The 18,017-nt window shown below is 40.3% G+C and overlaps 1 protein-coding gene across 1 annotated transcript; it reads left to right on the forward strand.

Moving 5' to 3' along the window:
• The first annotated feature begins 6,408 nt into the window (after positions 1-6,408).
• On the forward strand, positions 6,409-7,583 carry LOC139465610 (salivary glue protein Sgs-3-like). The gene is made up of 3 exons (XM_071247315.1): positions 6,409-6,746; positions 6,861-7,075; positions 7,450-7,583. The coding sequence occupies exons 1-3, from the start codon at positions 6,409-6,411 to the stop codon at positions 7,581-7,583; spliced, it is 687 nt and encodes a 228-aa protein (XP_071103416.1).
• The last annotated feature ends 10,434 nt before the right edge of the window (positions 7,584-18,017 follow it).

Genomic DNA, 18,017 nt, shown 5'->3' on the forward strand with positions numbered 1-18,017 from the left:
CGTGCTCAGTCCAGCTATCGTTCTCGCATGGACGTCCGACATACGTCGACAAATACAATACGACAAATACGATGTGTACACTGGCTAAACAGTACTTTTCTGACTACTGTCAAGTCAAACAAGCGTCAGGACCCGCACCAGACCGAAACCCCGGGAAGCAGACGCGAGGACTAAGGAAACCATGGTCAAGGAATCCAAAATCAAGGAAAGCCAAATCAAGGAAACCCAAATCAAGGAATCCCAAATCAAGGAATCCCGAATCAAGGAATCCCAAATCAAGGAAACCATGGTCAAGGAATCCAAAATCAAGGAAACCCAAATCAAGGAAACCCAAATCAAGGAATCCCAAATCAAGGAAACCCAAATCAAGGAGACGCAAATCCAGGAAACCCAAATCCAGGAAACCAAAATCAAGGACCACAGCATCACCGACCCCACCACCACCGACCACAGCACCACCGACCCCACCACCGACCACAGCACCACCGACCCCGGATTGATCCCCGGACCTTGCGCTCTCCGGGCGAACCAATAGACAACGGAGGCGGTAATACAAGAGGGTTCACTGGTCGGGAAACAAAAAGCGTCTGTGAACAGGTACTCAGAAACTTCAGCTCTATATAAATTGATAAAATTAGATCACTGCACTGAACGTCACTCATTTCGTTTCGTTGTCTACATTGTGTTTCGTTTTTATGATTAACTAAACAGCCTGTTAACTTATTATTGTTAATTATTACACGTGATGTAATTATTACTTAACATATTATAATGGTTATAATTGTTTGTCGCCATATAAAAAAAAATATAATGCAACAAAACCTTTACCCTATTCATAAAAAACAAAGCGACAAAACCCTTTCCATAATCAATAGAAAACACTGCATAAAGCAGAGTCGATTGTAAAATTCCGACTATATGATGAGCATGTGTTTATGAATCAGTATCAAAGATTAATGATACCAGGTGTTCGCGAAAAGGTAAGCGTATCCTGCCCCACCGGTTGCACCCCTCACAAACACATGCAAAGGCAAGTCAATTGTTCACCCGAGTATGTTGATGTGCATTTTGGGGCAATGGCGACGACATGCTAACGTGGTATGATTTCAACACCTATTTCAATTAAAAGAAATAAGGTAAATTCTTATGTTTTTGGTATGTAATATGTATACTTTTCCTATAAACTACTGTCTGTCAATCACGGACATGAATGTCTGCCACATATACCGAGATTCTCGACCTGAGTAAAATACAGTTCTGTTCTGAATGTTTCTTGTGAACATAGAAAACTGTAACAAATGTTATATTGGGATAACACTTCCTTAGTAAAGTACACACTGTAATACTTTTGAGGATTGTACTTTACTAAGGAAGTGTTATCCCAATATAACATCAGTTAAATCTGATCACTTTCTAAATGGCATCGTGTATTCATAGAAAGCTGGACCAAACGTTGTTCCCGAGCAAGGATGTACTGTGTTGTTGAGTCACTCAACGTTTGTCAGAGATGACATCGAGCTATGGAAGTGATCAACATCACCACAAACATACACACCCTGTGATGTTAAATGTCAATCAATGACACGTTCATAAATGTGCTTAGGATTTAAACGTGTTTAGACTCAACGTATTCACAATCCTAATGTACTCTGTACATGTAAATGTACTCTGTATTCTGTACATCACATGCTTGATAACGGTGTTAGAACCTACTCCAAAACCTCATTCCTAGTTGTAATAAATAAGTTGTTCATCTATATATCTTATCCTTACAATCGTAAGGTCTGTGAAGCAACAAGTCAGGTCAAACTCGTCTATGGGCAGTAGCACAGAGACACGGTAACCGCAGCAATACTTGATCTTGACAAAGGTGCAGAGCGAGATCAAAGGGCGATGCGAGGCCGATCCCTATTGTTGTCACAGTTGTTCCATTTGATGAAGTACTGTCACGAGTCCTCTCTCTGTCTCAAATCACAGCCGAATGTTGGAGATCCGTGGATATCATATCAGTGTATATTGTGAACAACTCGAACAAACGGCACTTTTCAGTATCCACTCAAGACCAACGAACCGACGGCCCTGGGCCCGTTTCACGAAGCAATCGTAAAGTTACGACTGCCGTAACTCCCATAACTCAACACAGGCTTACACAGACTAACTTACCCCTGCGATCGCGTCGTCAAACGGGGCCCGGCGCCTGTGTTGTTCTCCAGGTACATATAACACTGACGTGATAAGTGTAAAGTTTGTCAACACTACCAGGATATAATGGCACTTGACGTCACCAACACGGATATTTACTCTGCTAGGTTATGTAAGCTAATAACAGCTTCACCATGCACCAGTTCAGTGAACCATGACTCCTGCGTGAATCTGTATTTAACAAAGCGAAATATAAACCAAACACATTCAGTGTCTTAGGTTTTAATGGATAAACGTATTTCGACTGGAAGATGTTATTAACATATGGTTATCCGATCAATCACTGAAAATGCTATCACACAATGATGTGAGGTGGAATGGAGTATAACGTCGCATTCCTGATTTCTGACTTTAGCCACTTACATGTACGTATGTGTGGCTGCTTGTACTCGTCCGGTTTTATAGTGCTAGACCACTGAGATACCATGCCGCAGTGTAACATAACACCCCACTCAGATACAGTATACTGACTCCAAGCCGACCAGTCCTTGTTTTAGCCCCTTAATGACGAGCGCCAGACAGGGTAACGACAAGTACCATCTCTTAACATCTTTTGGAATGAGACGTCCGGGTTTCGGATCCCCGACCTTCCGGTCTCCCGACAAACGCTCTACCACCGAGCCACGGAGTCCTATTAAAGTTTTAAACACATTTAGATTTGATAATGTGTTTAGATTGTAGATAGAATGCTAAACATATACTCCTTCAAAAAGTCGGGAATGTTGAGATATAAATTTCATGATCGGTCGTAAGAATAAAGATCGGCTTTGAAAAACGACCAAAGGACGGTTTGGAAATAAATCATAAAATTACACATGGACCATGCACCTCCTTGCACCCGGTTAGGTTGTCATTCTCTGAGCAATTGGTATTGTGAACTTTTATTATCCACAGCAACACGTTAGTTCTTTTCTTGGAATTTGGAACAGGTTTCTGCAGTTACAAAATGTTAACAATCGGCTCCGCACAAGGTGCAAATAACTGAGTACCTCCAGCTGCGAAACATTACCAGAATCACCTTCTGCAAGAGGAGTTGACAGGACTCTCTTAATTTGTCATTGGAAGATTAGTTTGGACCATGCCATTCCGTATGAACAAATGCTTGACCAATCGTGGCGGTATGTAGTGTTTCAGCATGAGTAATTTTTATTCGGTTTCTGCTGGCTAAAAAAGGCTTTGTTGTATTTTCCTTATTTCATGTATTGTCCGAAATGGCCGGACGTATCCTGCAAGCACGCTGGATGTATACATTCATGAAAGGAACTATTTTAAAATCGTTTTCCTGTAGGACCAGATGGTGAGTGAGTTTGGTTTAACGCCGCTTTTAACAGTATTCCACTTATATCACGGCGGGGGACACCAGAAATGGGCTTCACACATTGTACCCATGTCGGGAATCGAACCTGGGTCTTCGGCGTGACGAGCGAACGCTTTAACCACTAGGCTACCCGACCGCCCCGTGGCGTGAATGAAAGTGACTAACCCCTTTCCATTTTCTTCAAAAACCTGCCAAAGTCAGAGTCGATAATACGATGTCGACTATATCATGTTCATGTGTTTATGCATCACTTTCCAAAAGGTGTACCTTTCCTGCCTCATCGGTGGCACCCGTCGTAAACACATACCAAAGCAAGTCAATTGATAACCAGAAGAACAAAACACGAACCATAGTAAGAATAAAGAATTGCATCAGACATCCATTTTTGTTTCTGAATTTGCTAATGACCCCTACATGTCAACACTAAAACATTTTGAAAGCTTTACTGAGGCCTTACTGAAATCTTGATTAAACAACGTCTCAGGCTCTTTGGAATCTTGGTACAAGGAGCATGCTCGATTGTACCTCGGAAATTGTGAAAGAGCTGAAGCTGCAGTTTTTGACATTCTACCAGGGATTAATCGTACAGTTGATCATGAAGTCATCTCAAATAAGTGACTTGGATGATTGACAGGAAAATTAGAACACATTAAACCCGTCCGTCAATAAAAGTGTTTTATCCAAACTACTCTATATTACTAATTTACGTATGTATCCGGACATTGGTGACAGTCTTTCTTGGTTAATTTCCCTCAATACTTTCAATCTTGGAACATAATTCAAAATTATGAACCAACACAGTATTTTATTTAAGTTTAATGAAATTTTCCTGTTTCCTCAATAAAATCGAGTGCCGCTTTTAGAAACAGAGTAAAAGAATGATGTTACACGTCCTTAACAGTTAGCTGTTATGTATTCATCGCAGTATCAGCGTGTTCATCTGCAGCTATACAATTTGGTAGAAACATTTAAGTAAACTAAGCGGCAAAAGAAAGTATAGGTTGGCAATTTGTAATTTTCCTAAAATCAGCGATAAATGGTGGAAAGTGGGTATGGGGAATATGACTGCTCAGGAAAGGGTACCAAAAAACATCTCACCCGTAGGCGCCACCTTTGACGGCGCTCGTGCGGTGACAAAAAAATGGCGAAATAGGTTTCCCGCCCATGGCATAAACTGCACGTGCATGTTAGCTGTATAAATGCGTTCGTCTGCAGGGTATAACCACACGTGACGAAAGCACACAAAAGAAATACCACGAGTGTCACAGGAGCAGAGAGAGAGAGGGAGCCATCGGTATGGCCGAAATTGGGGCAACACAGGTCCAAGATTTGGTTGTACACCACTGACAGTAGCCAGGCTGATTCAACGGTACAGGCAGACAGGGAGGACACAGGACAGGCCTAGAACCGGACGACCCCGAGTAACAACACCACTGGAGTACGGTCAGATACGGCTCATTCACCTGCGAAACAGATTCGTAACGGCGACGGCGTCGGCGATGGCGACGGCAGCGTTGGGAAATCCCATAAGCCAGCGTACAGTACTACGACAACTTCGTTCCGAGGATTGGTACTCACTGCTAAATATCGACGCCTGATGAGCGAGGCAGGTTCGACGCTGGCAAGTGAGAAACTGGCGTCGGGTGCTGTTTACTGATGAAAGTCGGTTTAACTTGTTTCGAAATGTCGGCAGAGACGCAAAGGGGAACGTTTGGCTCCGGCGTGTATTCGAGAGGTCCATCCATTCGGCGGGGGATGTGTCATGGTGTGGGGCGGTACTTGTTGAGATTAGAAGACTGATTTGGTGATTATACAGGGAAACCTGAACGCTGTGCAGTACAGAGACCAAGTGTTGCAACCAGTTGTGCTTCCGTTCTTACAAAACCAACAGCAGGGGACATTGTTTCAACACGACAATGCCAGGCCCCATACTGCAAGACTGACTCGGAACTTTCTAAACCAGCAGAACGTTGACGTTTTGTCCTGGCCGTCCCACTCACCTGATATGAATCCTATTGAACATCTGTGGGATCATCTTGACAGACAGATTAGAGCACGCCATCAGCCTCCCGTCAACAGACAAGAATTGCAGCAGGCCCTGAGAGACGAGTGGCAACGGATTACAGTCCACGTCATCGGAAGACTGACGTCATCGATGAGGCGGCCTATCACAGCATGCATTGAGGCAGCTGGAGGTCATACAGGCTATTGGATTTTTTGGTGACATTTCAGACCACCTTTGGAAATGAAATTTCTTTCCACACCATTGTTTAACTTGAACTTAAATTACCTGTGAATGCACAATATCATTCAAACTATAGTTGATCAATCATTTGTTACCCCTCCCTAGATTATATTATAATTCACAACAAAACCTCTTCTTGTTATTTTTTTTATTGGTCATGGAACTCGACCTATACTTTCTTTTGCCGCTCAGTTTACCTTATGTCCTCTTTTTGCTACGTTGGTGTGTATTCAAATACACATTATTTGTTAGAATCATTTACATATTGGAAATATTAGTTTGAACTGTAACTAAAATGAAATTCAGCTAATTTGAAAGGAATGTAGAGTATGGCAGGTGTCACATGACACTATGTGGATAAAATGAACCGCCAACTCGACGAAGTCAAAACCTAACCCCAAAATGTGGTTTTAGCGTTTGAGCTGACATTGTGGAAGGGTTTGGACTGCTTGCCATTGAGAAGGTTACCTCTGTAACCGAATATTCTAATTCTCTGATATTAAAGACATGTGAGATACATTCAATAACAGATAACACTCTATCACTTGTATCGGTGTCAGCAATAAGACAAATGTGTTTCAGGACATGCCTATAAAAGAGACTGTCGACAGGAAAATATCACTACTTGTTCTTTGGATCCAAGATGGCGTCCTTCGTGCTTGTTCTCCTGCTGTTCGCGTGCTCAGTCCAACTATCGTACTCGCATGGACGTCCGACATACGTCGACAAATACGATACGACAAATACGATGTGTACACTGGCTAAACAGTACTATTCTGACTACTGTCAAGTCAACCAAGCGTCAGGACTCGCACCAGTCCGAAACCCCGGGAAGCAGACACGAGGATTAAGGAAACCATGGTCAAGGAATCCAAAATCAAGGAAACCCAAATCAAGGAAATCCAAATCAAGGAATCCCAAATCAAGGAATCCCGAATCAAGGAATCCCAAATCAAGGAAACCCAAATCAAGGAATCCAAAATCAAGGAAACCCAAATCAAGGAAACCCAAATCAAAGAATCCAAAATCAAGGAAACCCAAATCAAGGAGACGCAAATCAAGGAAACCCAAATCAAGGAAACCCAAATCAAGGACCACAGCATCACAGACCCCACCACCTCCGAACACAGCACCACCGACACCACCACCACCGACCACAGCAGCACCGACTCCACCACCACCGATCACAGCACCGACCACAGCACCAGCGACTCCACCACCGACCACAGCACCACCGACCCCAACACCGACCACAGCACCACCGACCACAGCAGAATCAACAATGCCGACAGTCGCGGATAAAACCTTTTGTATGAACCTTTCCTTTCCCTTGATATCAATGCTGTACATGTAGACATTATGTCAGATTGTTTGAGTCCTTAGAAACGTGGAGACGTTTGTGTTGGGTCGGTCTTCGATACACTAGTATTTGTTCCATGTGTAATGATATTCAGAGCCTTGGTGTTGTGCATTAGGTCCTAATCTCAAATATAATCTTATAAATGGCAGCTCATTTGGACATGCATGGTATCACACTGAGTTTTGGTTTCAAGACACTTATTTAGAATTGTAGGCCTTTAAGTATTTTACAATAGAGAAGTGTTCCTTTGAAGGTAGAAGAGTTACAGTGAGAATGTTGAATGCATACTGGAGTTTATTGAATTGTTTTTTATCTTGATTTCAGTAACTAGGTGCACACAAAGATGTGTCCGCAGCGACCTAGTGGCTTCACTGTGTGGTACTGGGACGCTGGAGGCGAAATGTGACAATCTTCTAGTTGCCGAGTATGTGGGCTCGTATACCTGCTGTTCAGGTTAACACAGGTAAGCCTCACACCTTATTGTAAATGTTTACATAATTGTGATGCCGGCAAACACATTCCTTTCGTAAATTGTATAGAACTGTTTCTGTTTCAACACATTATCTAAACAATACTTGCATCAGTGTATCAGTACAAACAATTCAGACAGCTGAAATAGCGCCATGTTAAACAACGACTTGTAGAGTATTGATGGCTTTGCCAGTAAATTTAACACCAATATGTTGATGCCCATATGGAGTAATTCAATTAGTTCACAAATATAAATTGTCAATGCGAGAGAATAACCGGACTATCCAACGAAACAGATTCCATTTGAAAATTTTATGAATGAACCATTGAAAATTAGGGATGACCAATGGTGTTCCCCAAAAGGGTAAGCATCCGCCATTCAAACAATTTGCATAAAAATGTAAGTATTTATTGCCTGACGCCACGACATGGGCCCTTTGTTCCCAATCAAGTAGGTATACAACAATCCATGACTTACCACCAGCGTAATTTCGGACACAGTTTTGTTTTTATATTTTAGCGGACGTCGGAACATCTCACTGCATACGGAACTGGGTGAAATAGTGTCTTGGTATGGAGGGGAATCCAAGTTCAACCCCTATGTGTGGTAGATCGATTACAATGGTTAACCGGGCATCAGTTGCCCTTGGTAACAGTTTAGTTAAGATTCTCTGCGAAGGTACTGTCAATATTAATAGTATGCACAATTATCAATTATCACGGTTGTACACAAAATGTTACATATCAGTTGGATATAGATTTTTCTTCTTCCTATACCTAAATATAGATAAACTGATGTTCCAGCAATTTGTGTTTTGTCTTCACTTCGTGATGGGCGGTGGGGTAGCCTGGAGGTTAAATCGTTCGTGGGCCGGGTTCTATTCCCCACATGAGTACAATATGTGCAATCTCATGTTGGATTATGACCAGCTAAGGAAGCAGTGATCCAAAATGGCCTTACGCTTCTGGAATCCAACATGTCCCCTGAGGTCACACATCCCTGAGTTCATTTAGCTGTGGAAGTGAAGCCGTGTTTGATTAATCAGCAGTTATGAAGATGATGCAATGTCATCATATCGTTCCTAACTTTGTTGATAGGAACCTCACATCAAACCGTTTAGTAACTGTCCTTTCACCTGATGGTCACGTGGTGACTGTGTTGATGGCGAGGCGTCCACGTAGGCAAGAGATGGTGATGTGAGTGCAAATGTCTAGCACCCGACTGACTGCACAGGTGTGAATACCCCCTAGGGAGTTGAGAACGATAACTGGATGTGAGGTGTTTAACGTCGCGTCCAAGATGATTGCACTTGTATAACGACGTGCATGCACATGCGTGTGTGTGGCTGCTTGTACTGGTCCGAACAAATGCCGACTTTATAGAGCAAGCACACTGAGATACCACGTCGCAGTTTAACATGAATATCCCAGTCAGACACAGTATACTGACTTCGAACAGACCATGTTTTCCCCCTTCATGCCGAGCGCCAGACAGGATAACAACAAGTACCATCTTTGAACGTACATGTTTATTCGATATGACAAGGCCGGGGATCGATCCCCGGACCTTGCGCTCTCCGGGCGAACGCTCTACCAATAGACAACGGAGGCGGTAATACAAGAGGATTCACTGGTCGGGGAACAGAAAGCGCCTGTGAACAGGTACTCAGAAACTTCAGCGCTATATAAATTGATAAAATTAGATCACTGCACTGAACGTCACTCATTTCGTTTCGTTGTCTACATTGTGTTTCGTGTTTATGATTAACTAAACAGCCTGTTAACTTATTATTGTTAATTATTACACGTGATGTAATTATTACTTAACATATTATAATGGTTATAATTTTTTTGTCGCCATATAAAAAAAATATAATGCAACAAAACCTTTACCCTATTCATAAAAAACAAAGCGACAAAACCCTTTCCATAATCAATAGAAAACACTGCATAAAGCAGAGTCGATTGTAAAATTCCGACTACATGATGAGCATGTGTTTATGAATCACTATCAAAGATTAATGATACCAGGTGTTCGCGAAAAGGTAAGCGTATCCCGAGTATGTTGATGTGCATTTTGGGGCAATGGCGACGACATGCTAACGTGGTATGATTTCAACACCTATTTCAATTAAAAGAAATAAGGTAAATTCTTATGTTTTTGGTATGTAATATGTATACTTTTCCTGTTAACTACTGTCTGTCAGTCACGGACATGAATGTCTGCCACATATACCGAGATTCTCGACCTGAGTAAAATACAGTTCTGTTCTGAATGTTTCTTGTGAACATAGAAAACTGTAACAAATGTTATATTGGGATAACACTTCCTTAGTAAAGTACACACTGTAATACTTTTGAGGATTGTACTTTACAAAGGAAGTGTTATCCCAATATAACATCAGTTAAATCTGACCACTTTCTAAATGGCATCGTGTATTCATAGAAAACTGGACAAAACGTTGTTCCCGAGCAAGGATGTACTGTGTTGTTGAGTCACTCAACGTTTGTGAGAGATGACATCGAGCTATGGAAGTGATCAACATCACCACAAACATACACACCCTGTGATGTTAAATGTGCTTAGGATTTAAACGTGTTTAGACTCAACGTATTCACAATCCTAATGTACTCTGTATTCTGTACGTCACATGCTTGATAACGGTGTTAGAACCTACTCAAAAACCTCATTCCTAATTGTAATAAATAAGTTGTTCATCTATATATCTTATCCTTTCAATCGTAAGGTCTGTGAAGCAACAAGTCAGGTCAAACTCGTCTATGGGCAACAGCACAGAGACTCGGTGACCGCAGCAATACTTTATCTTGACAAAGGTGCAGAGCGAGATCAAAGGGAGATGCAAGACCGATCCCTATTGTTGTCACAGTTGTTCCATTTGATGAAGTACTGTCACGAGTCCTCTCTGTCTCAAATCACAGCCGAATGTTGGAGATCCGTGGATATCATATCGGTGTATAATGTGAACAACTCGAACAAACGGCACTTTTCAGTATCCACTCAAGGCCAACGAACCGACGGCCCTGGGCCCGTTTCACGAAGCAATCGTAAAGTTACGACTGCCGTAACTCCCATAGCTCAACACAGGCTTACACAGACTAACCTACCCCTGCGATCGCGTCGTCAAACGGGGCCCGGCGCCTGTGTTGTTCTCCAGGTACATATAGCACTGACGTGATAAGTGTAAAGTTTGATAGCACTACCAGGATATAATGGCACTTGACGTCACCAACACGTATATTTTCTGAATCTGTAGTTGACAAAGCGAAATATAAACCAAACACATTCAGTGTAAGAGTTTTAATGGATAAACGTATTTCGGCTGGAAGATGTGATTAACATATGGTTATCCGATCAATCACTGAAAATGCTATCACATAATGATGTGAGGTGGAATGGAGTATAACGTCGCATTCCTGATTTCTGACTTTAGCCACTTACATGTACGTATGTGTGGCTGCTTGTACTCGTCCGGTTTTATAGTGCTAGACCACTGAGATACCATGCCGCAGTGTAACATAACACCCCACTCAGATACAGTATACTGACTCCAAGCCGACCAGCCCTTGTTTTAGCCCCTTAATGACGAGCGCCAGACAGGGTAACGACAAGTACCATCTCTTAACATCTTTTGGAATGAGACGTCCGGGTTTCGGATCCCCGACCTTCCGGTCTCCCGACAAACGCTCTACCACCGAGCCACGGAGTCCTATTAAAGTTTTAAACACATTTAGATTTGATAATGTGTTTAGATTGTAGATAGAGGTTCTACTACACCAAATCAGTACCAGTTTGGAGAGTGCGGTTTTCGTAGGGAGCCTTCAGTGCAGATCGAGAGATATCTGCAGGCTGTGATTGGAGGATATTCTGTAAGATTTTTATGTCTTTCAAATGTACATCCATCCAGTTATTAAAACTGACCATGTTTTTCTATATTTAGTACTGTCTTTTTCAACATGATGACTTATGCTGAATGTGACCACAGCTATTTTCAAGTAGGTGACATTTGGTGCGAAACTGGGGGTGGTGTGTTTAGCTTCCGGTACTCGGAAAAGGAGCTGGCTAAGCTAGTCATTTTTATTTTTTTTATTGCTGCTCTAAGGCCAAACTGTGCACACACGTACAGGTAATAGCTGTTGAATGCTTAGTTATTTAAAAAAAAATCATAACGTTACTATAGAAGTCTATGGGAAAACATTTGGTTGTGTGTAACCTGTAGGGTGAGTGCACATTTCAGTAATTCATACTTTACATGCTTTTCTGTTTATATTTCACCATGGATACACCATGGAGGCAAATTTAAAAATAATGACAGTGAAGTTGGGGACATTTTGGGTTAAATGGAGCATTTGGATGGGCTGGAAATGAATGTTGCTTCGCATTGTGGTCGATCTCAGCATGAACCCCCCAGGGTACCTCTGTCCAACAAACCCTCCTCCTGCCTTCTGAATTTGTTGAAACTGATGAATTTGACAACAAATTAGGATAAAGTCACCACTGCCACAACAATTTCTGCCTTGTGTCAATCGCTTGCCAGTCAAGTTACGCGATGCCGTTATCTTGAATATGAAGCATGTACACTGCTGACAGCAGAATATGTCAAACATCCCCTTATTTATAGTAAACAATGTAGCATACCAATATGTCTTTCTGTTAGGTGCTCTTGTATGAATGAATGATGCTATTTTTCTATTAAGTTTCTTAAAACAGACTTATTTTTCACTCATATAACTTTCAAATAATTATTTTGTCCCCTCAAGAACTGACTCCTGGCTGTTATATCCAAACTGGTTTGCCATTTGATATTGTCTGAACACTTTTTTCAGCTTTTCACATGCCTGATGTTGACTGGGGAGGTATATGTGCACTCATGCAGAAGAAGTAGGAGTTTCGACATCGAATTTGGCATTTGGAGAAGCTGATCCGAAGTCCGGTGTTGGCAGTGTGTGATCGACAACCCTTGTTTTGCCTGGCTGCGCTTTATTACCTTGTAGAAGTTGTGGAACTTGGACATGTAGGTACAGTAAGTACATTTAAGAACCCCAGTCCACTTGAGGCCCCTCTGTTGCTCACTATCAAGTGCCATAATAAGATGACCCTCATGCACTAGACATTTCTGACAGTGCTCCCTTAATGCCTCACTGTGCAGTTTTTTAGTTTGCAAACATGAAGTAAGGGCTATACACCAGTCCCAGAACCTGCTTAGATGAAAATAATACCCACTGGCTCTTTTGGAATGTAACATTATGGTTCTGAAATCATCTGTAAAGAATGTGATAGTGTTCGACAAAACTAAATTATCTCCCCTGTTTAGTAAAATGCATTGTATCTTTCATTCCCCTATAAACCCATAAATTATTGGAGAGAAACACTATTTTAAGCTGGTATTGCATGACACTGTTAATTGTGAATAAAAAGAATTACATTTATGTCAGAATAAGCTGTACATTTTCAAAATTATATGGAATTTTAACTTTGTTTCATTGAAACTGGCAAATAACTGAAATAAGCAAGTTTAGCCACCTTGAAACATTAAACAGTAAGAATGTTTGATGTCCTGTGAGTATTTTAAAGTCTTAACTAAATAAATCAATAGAGTTAAGTGTAATTTCCTTCCATGTTGTGGTTTCAAAAAGCTTTTTACTACTTGAGGGTCCATTTCAATTTCTCGGCTTTAATAGGCGGTATGGTTCACTGGTCAGTGTGTGAGATTGCTGTTAACAATGCACCCCTTTATTTCCTATTTTCTGGTAAAGTTCATTATCCAGCCTTACATATATGATGACTTTAAAGCTGCTTAATGTGTCCCTTGCTTATTGTTGGCCTGAATTCCATGCTCTCTGTCCAATTTTGAGATTTTTTTTCTGATTCCTTTCCATGTGTACTTATGTCATCAGCCTATATCATAGAGGATTATACTTTTGATTTTTGGAGTATATGAAAGCACAAACATTTGTGATAGCCCCTCCATAGATGATTTACCAAATGCTGACAGCCATTTGAGTGTTTAATTATATAAACAATGGATGGTGTAAGTTCGAGCAATCTCAAACAATATCAATCGCATCATGTCATGAGTGTCAAAACCATATTCCATGAATGTAGCAGACTCTGCTATGTTCTGATGATGTCAGCAAAGGAAGGCAAACAACAGACCACTACTCAATTTTAAATATGTATTGTAACTGGTTTTGAGGTTTAAAGATTTGTTCAATTTTTTTAGTCGAAAAAATATTTTAGGGTGATATGATCTATGCAGCCTCAATCATTTATAGAATTGACCCCTGACCACCATCTTTTATGAAATATAAATGAACTTCCATGGTCAGTGCATGAAGGTAAAATCTTCTTTATTAATACAGAAATGCCTTTTGTAAAACATTGATGAAGTGTACATCATTAAACTCTCACAACTCTTTCTGTGCATCAAAACTATGTATTCTGGTGCCATATAGACATGCTGGATAGGAACAAGTAGTGAAGCTTAATCCAATTTCCATTTTTTTTCTGAGAAGCTACATATATATACAACATATAAATCACAGATTTGACAAGTGCAAATATATTCTGATTTGTCTACAGGTTCTACTACACCAAATCAGTACCAGTTTGGAGAGTGCGGTTTTCGTAGGGAGCCTTCAGTGCAGATCGAGAGATATCTGCAGGCTGTGATTGGAGGATATTCTGTAAGATTTTTATGTCTTTCAAATGTACATCCATCCAGTTATTAAAACTGACCATGTTTTTCTATATTTAGTACTGTCTTTTTCAACATGATGACTTATGCTGAATGTGACCACAGCTATTTTCAAGTAGGTGACATTTGGTGCGAAACTGGGGGTGGTGTGTTTAGCTTCCGGTACTCGGAAAAGGAGCTGGCTAAGCTAGTCATTTTTATTTTTTTTATTGCTGCTCTAAGGCCAAACTGTGCACACACGTACAGGTAATAGCTGTTGAATGCTTAGTTATTTAAAAAAAAATCATAACGTTACTATAGAAGTCTATGGGAAAACATTTGGTTGTGTGTAACCTGTAGGGTGAGTGCACATTTCAGTAATTCATACTTTACATGCTTTTCTGTTTATATTTCACCATGGATACACCATGGAGGCAAATTTAAAAATAATGACAGTGAAGTTGGGGACATTTTGGGTTAAATGGAGCATTTGGATGGGCTGGAAATGAATGTTGCTTCGCATTGTGGTCGATCTCAGCATGAACCCCCCAGGGTACCTCTGTCCAACAAACCCTCCTCCTGCCTTCTGAATTTGTTGAAACTGATGAATTTGACAACAAATTAGGATAAAGTCACCACTGCCACAACAATTTCTGCCTTGTGTCAATCGCTTGCCAGTCAAGTTACGCGATGCCGTTATCTTGAATATGAAGCATGTACACTGCTGACAGCAGAATATGTCAAACATCCCCTTATTTATAGTAAACAATGTAGCATACCAATATGTCTTTCTGTTAGGTGCTCTTGTATGAATGAATGATGCTATTTTTCTATTAAGTTTCTTAAAACAGACTTATTTTTCACTCATATAACTTTCAAATAATTATTTTGTCCCCTCAAGAACTGACTCCTGGCTGTTATATCCAAACTGGTTTGCCATTTGATATTGTCTGAACACTTTTTTCAGCTTTTCACATGCCTGATGTTGACTGGGGAGGTATATGTGCACTCATGCAGAAGAAGTAGGAGTTTCGACATCGAATTTGGCATTTGGAGAAGCTGATCCGAAGTCCGGTGTTGGCAGTGTGTGATCGACAACCCTTGTTTTGCCTGGCTGCGCTTTATTACCTTGTAGAAGTTGTGGAACTTGGACATGTAGGTACAGTAAGTACATTTAAGAACCCCAGTCCACTTGAGGCCCCTCTGTTGCTCACTATCAAGTGCCATAATAAGATGACCCTCATGCACTAGACATTTCTGACAGTGCTCCCTTAATGCCTCACTGTGCAGTTTTTTAGTTTGCAAACATGAAGTAAGGGCTATACACCAGTCCCAGAACCTGCTTAGATGAAAATAATACCCACTGGCTCTTTTGGAATGTAACATTATGGTTCTGAAATCATCTGTAAAGAATGTGATAGTGTTCGACAAAACTAAATTATCTCCCCTGTTTAGTAAAATGCATTGTATCTTTCATTCCCCTATAAACCCATAAATTATTGGAGAGAAACACTATTTTAAGCTGGTATTGCATGACACTGTTAATTGTGAATAAAAAGAATTACATTTATGTCAGAATAAGCTGTACATTTTCAAAATTATATGGAATTTTAACTTTGTTTCATTGAAACTGGCAAATAACTGAAATAAGCAAGTTTAGCCACCTTGAAACATTAAACAGTAAGAATGTTTGATGTCCTGTGAGTATTTTAAAGTCTTAACTAAATAAATCAATAGAGTTAAGTGTAATTTCCTTCCATGTTGTGGTTTCAAAAAGCTTTTTACTACTTGAGGGTCCATTTCAATTTCTCGGCTTTAATAGGCGGTATGGTTCACTGGTCAGTGTGTGAGATTGCTGTTAACAATGCACCCCTTTATTTCCTATTTTCTGGTAAAGTTCATTATCCAGCCTTACATATATGATGACTTTAAAGCTGCTTAATGTGTCCCTTGCTTATTGTTGGCCTGAATTCCATGCTCTCTGTCCAATTTTGAGATTTTTTTTCTGATTCCTTTCCATGTGTACTTATGTCATCAGCCTATATCATAGAGGATTATACTTTTGATTTTTGGAGTATATGAAAGCACAAACATTTGTGATAGCCCCTCCATAGATGATTTACCAAATGCTGACAGCCATTTGAGTGTTTAATTATATAAACAATGGATGGTGTAAGTTCGAGCAATCTCAAACAATATCAATCGCATCATGTCATGAGTGTCAAAACCATATTCCATGAATGTAGCAGACTCTGCTATGTTCTGATGATGTCAGCAAAGGAAGGCAAACAACAGACCACTACTCAATTTTAAATATGTATTGTAACTGGTTTTGAGGTTTAAAGATTTGTTCAATTTTTTTAGTCGAAAAAATATTTTAGGGTGATATGATCTATGCAGCCTCAATCATTTATAGAATTGACCCCTGACCACCATCTTTTATGAAATATAAATGAACTTCCATGGTCAGTGCATGAAGGTAAAATCTTCTTTATTAATACAGAAATGCCTTTTGTAAAACATTGATGAAGTGTACATCATTAAACTCTCACAACTCTTTCTGTGCATCAAAACTATGTATTCTGGTGCCATATAGACATGCTGGATAGGAACAAGTAGTGAAGCTTAATCCAATTTCCATTTTTTTTCTGAGAAGCTACATATATATACAACATATAAATCACAGATTTGACAAGTGCAAATATATTCTGATTTGTCTACAGGTTCTACTACACCAAATCAGTACCAGTTTGGAGAGTGCGGTTTTCGTAGGGAGCCTTCAGTGCAGATCGAGAGATATCTGCAGGCTGTGATTGGAGGATATTCTGTAAGATTTTTATGTCTTTCAAATGTACATCCATCCAGTTATTAAAACTGACCATGTTTTTCTATATTTAGTACTGTCTTTTTCAACATGATGACTTATGCTGAATGTGACCACAGCTATTTTCAAGTAGGTGACATTTGGTGCGAAACTGGGGGTGGTGTGTTTAGCTTCCGGTACTCGGAAAAGGAGCTGGCTAAGCTAGTCATTTTTATTTTTTTTATTGCTGCTCTAAGGCCAAACTGTGCACACACGTACAGGTAATAGCTGTTGAATGCTTAGTTATTTAAAAAAAAATCATAACGTTACTATAGAAGTCTATGGGAAAACATTTGGTTGTGTGTAACCTGTAGGGTGAGTGCACATTTCAGTAATTCATACTTTACATGCTTTTCTGTTTATATTTCACCATGGATACACCATGGAGGCAAATTTAAAAATAATGACAGTGAAGTTGGGGACATTTTGGGTTAAATGGAGCATTTGGATGGGCTGGAAATGAATGTTGCTTCGCATTGTGGTCGATCTCAGCATGAACCCCCCAGGGTACCTCTGTCCAACAAACCCTCCTCCTGCCTTCTGAATTTGTTGAAACTGATGAATTTGACAACAAATTAGGATAAAGTCACCACTGCCACAACAATTTCTGCCTTGTGTCAATCGCTTGCCAGTCAAGTTACGCGATGCCGTTATCTTGAATATGAAGCATGTACACTGCTGACAGCAGAATATGTCAAACATCCCCTTATTTATAGTAAACAATGTAGCATACCAATATGTCTTTCTGTTAGGTGCTCTTGTATGAATGAATGATGCTATTTTTCTATTAAGTTTCTTAAAACAGACTTATTTTTCACTCATATAACTTTCAAATAATTATTTTGTCCCCTCAAGAACTGACT

Source organism: Haliotis cracherodii, unplaced genomic scaffold (assembly GCF_022045235.1).
Source record: "Haliotis cracherodii isolate W230 unplaced genomic scaffold, xgHalCrac1.p SCAF_18, whole genome shotgun sequence".
In the NCBI taxonomy this organism is placed as follows: domain Eukaryota; kingdom Metazoa; phylum Mollusca; class Gastropoda; order Lepetellida; family Haliotidae; genus Haliotis; species Haliotis cracherodii.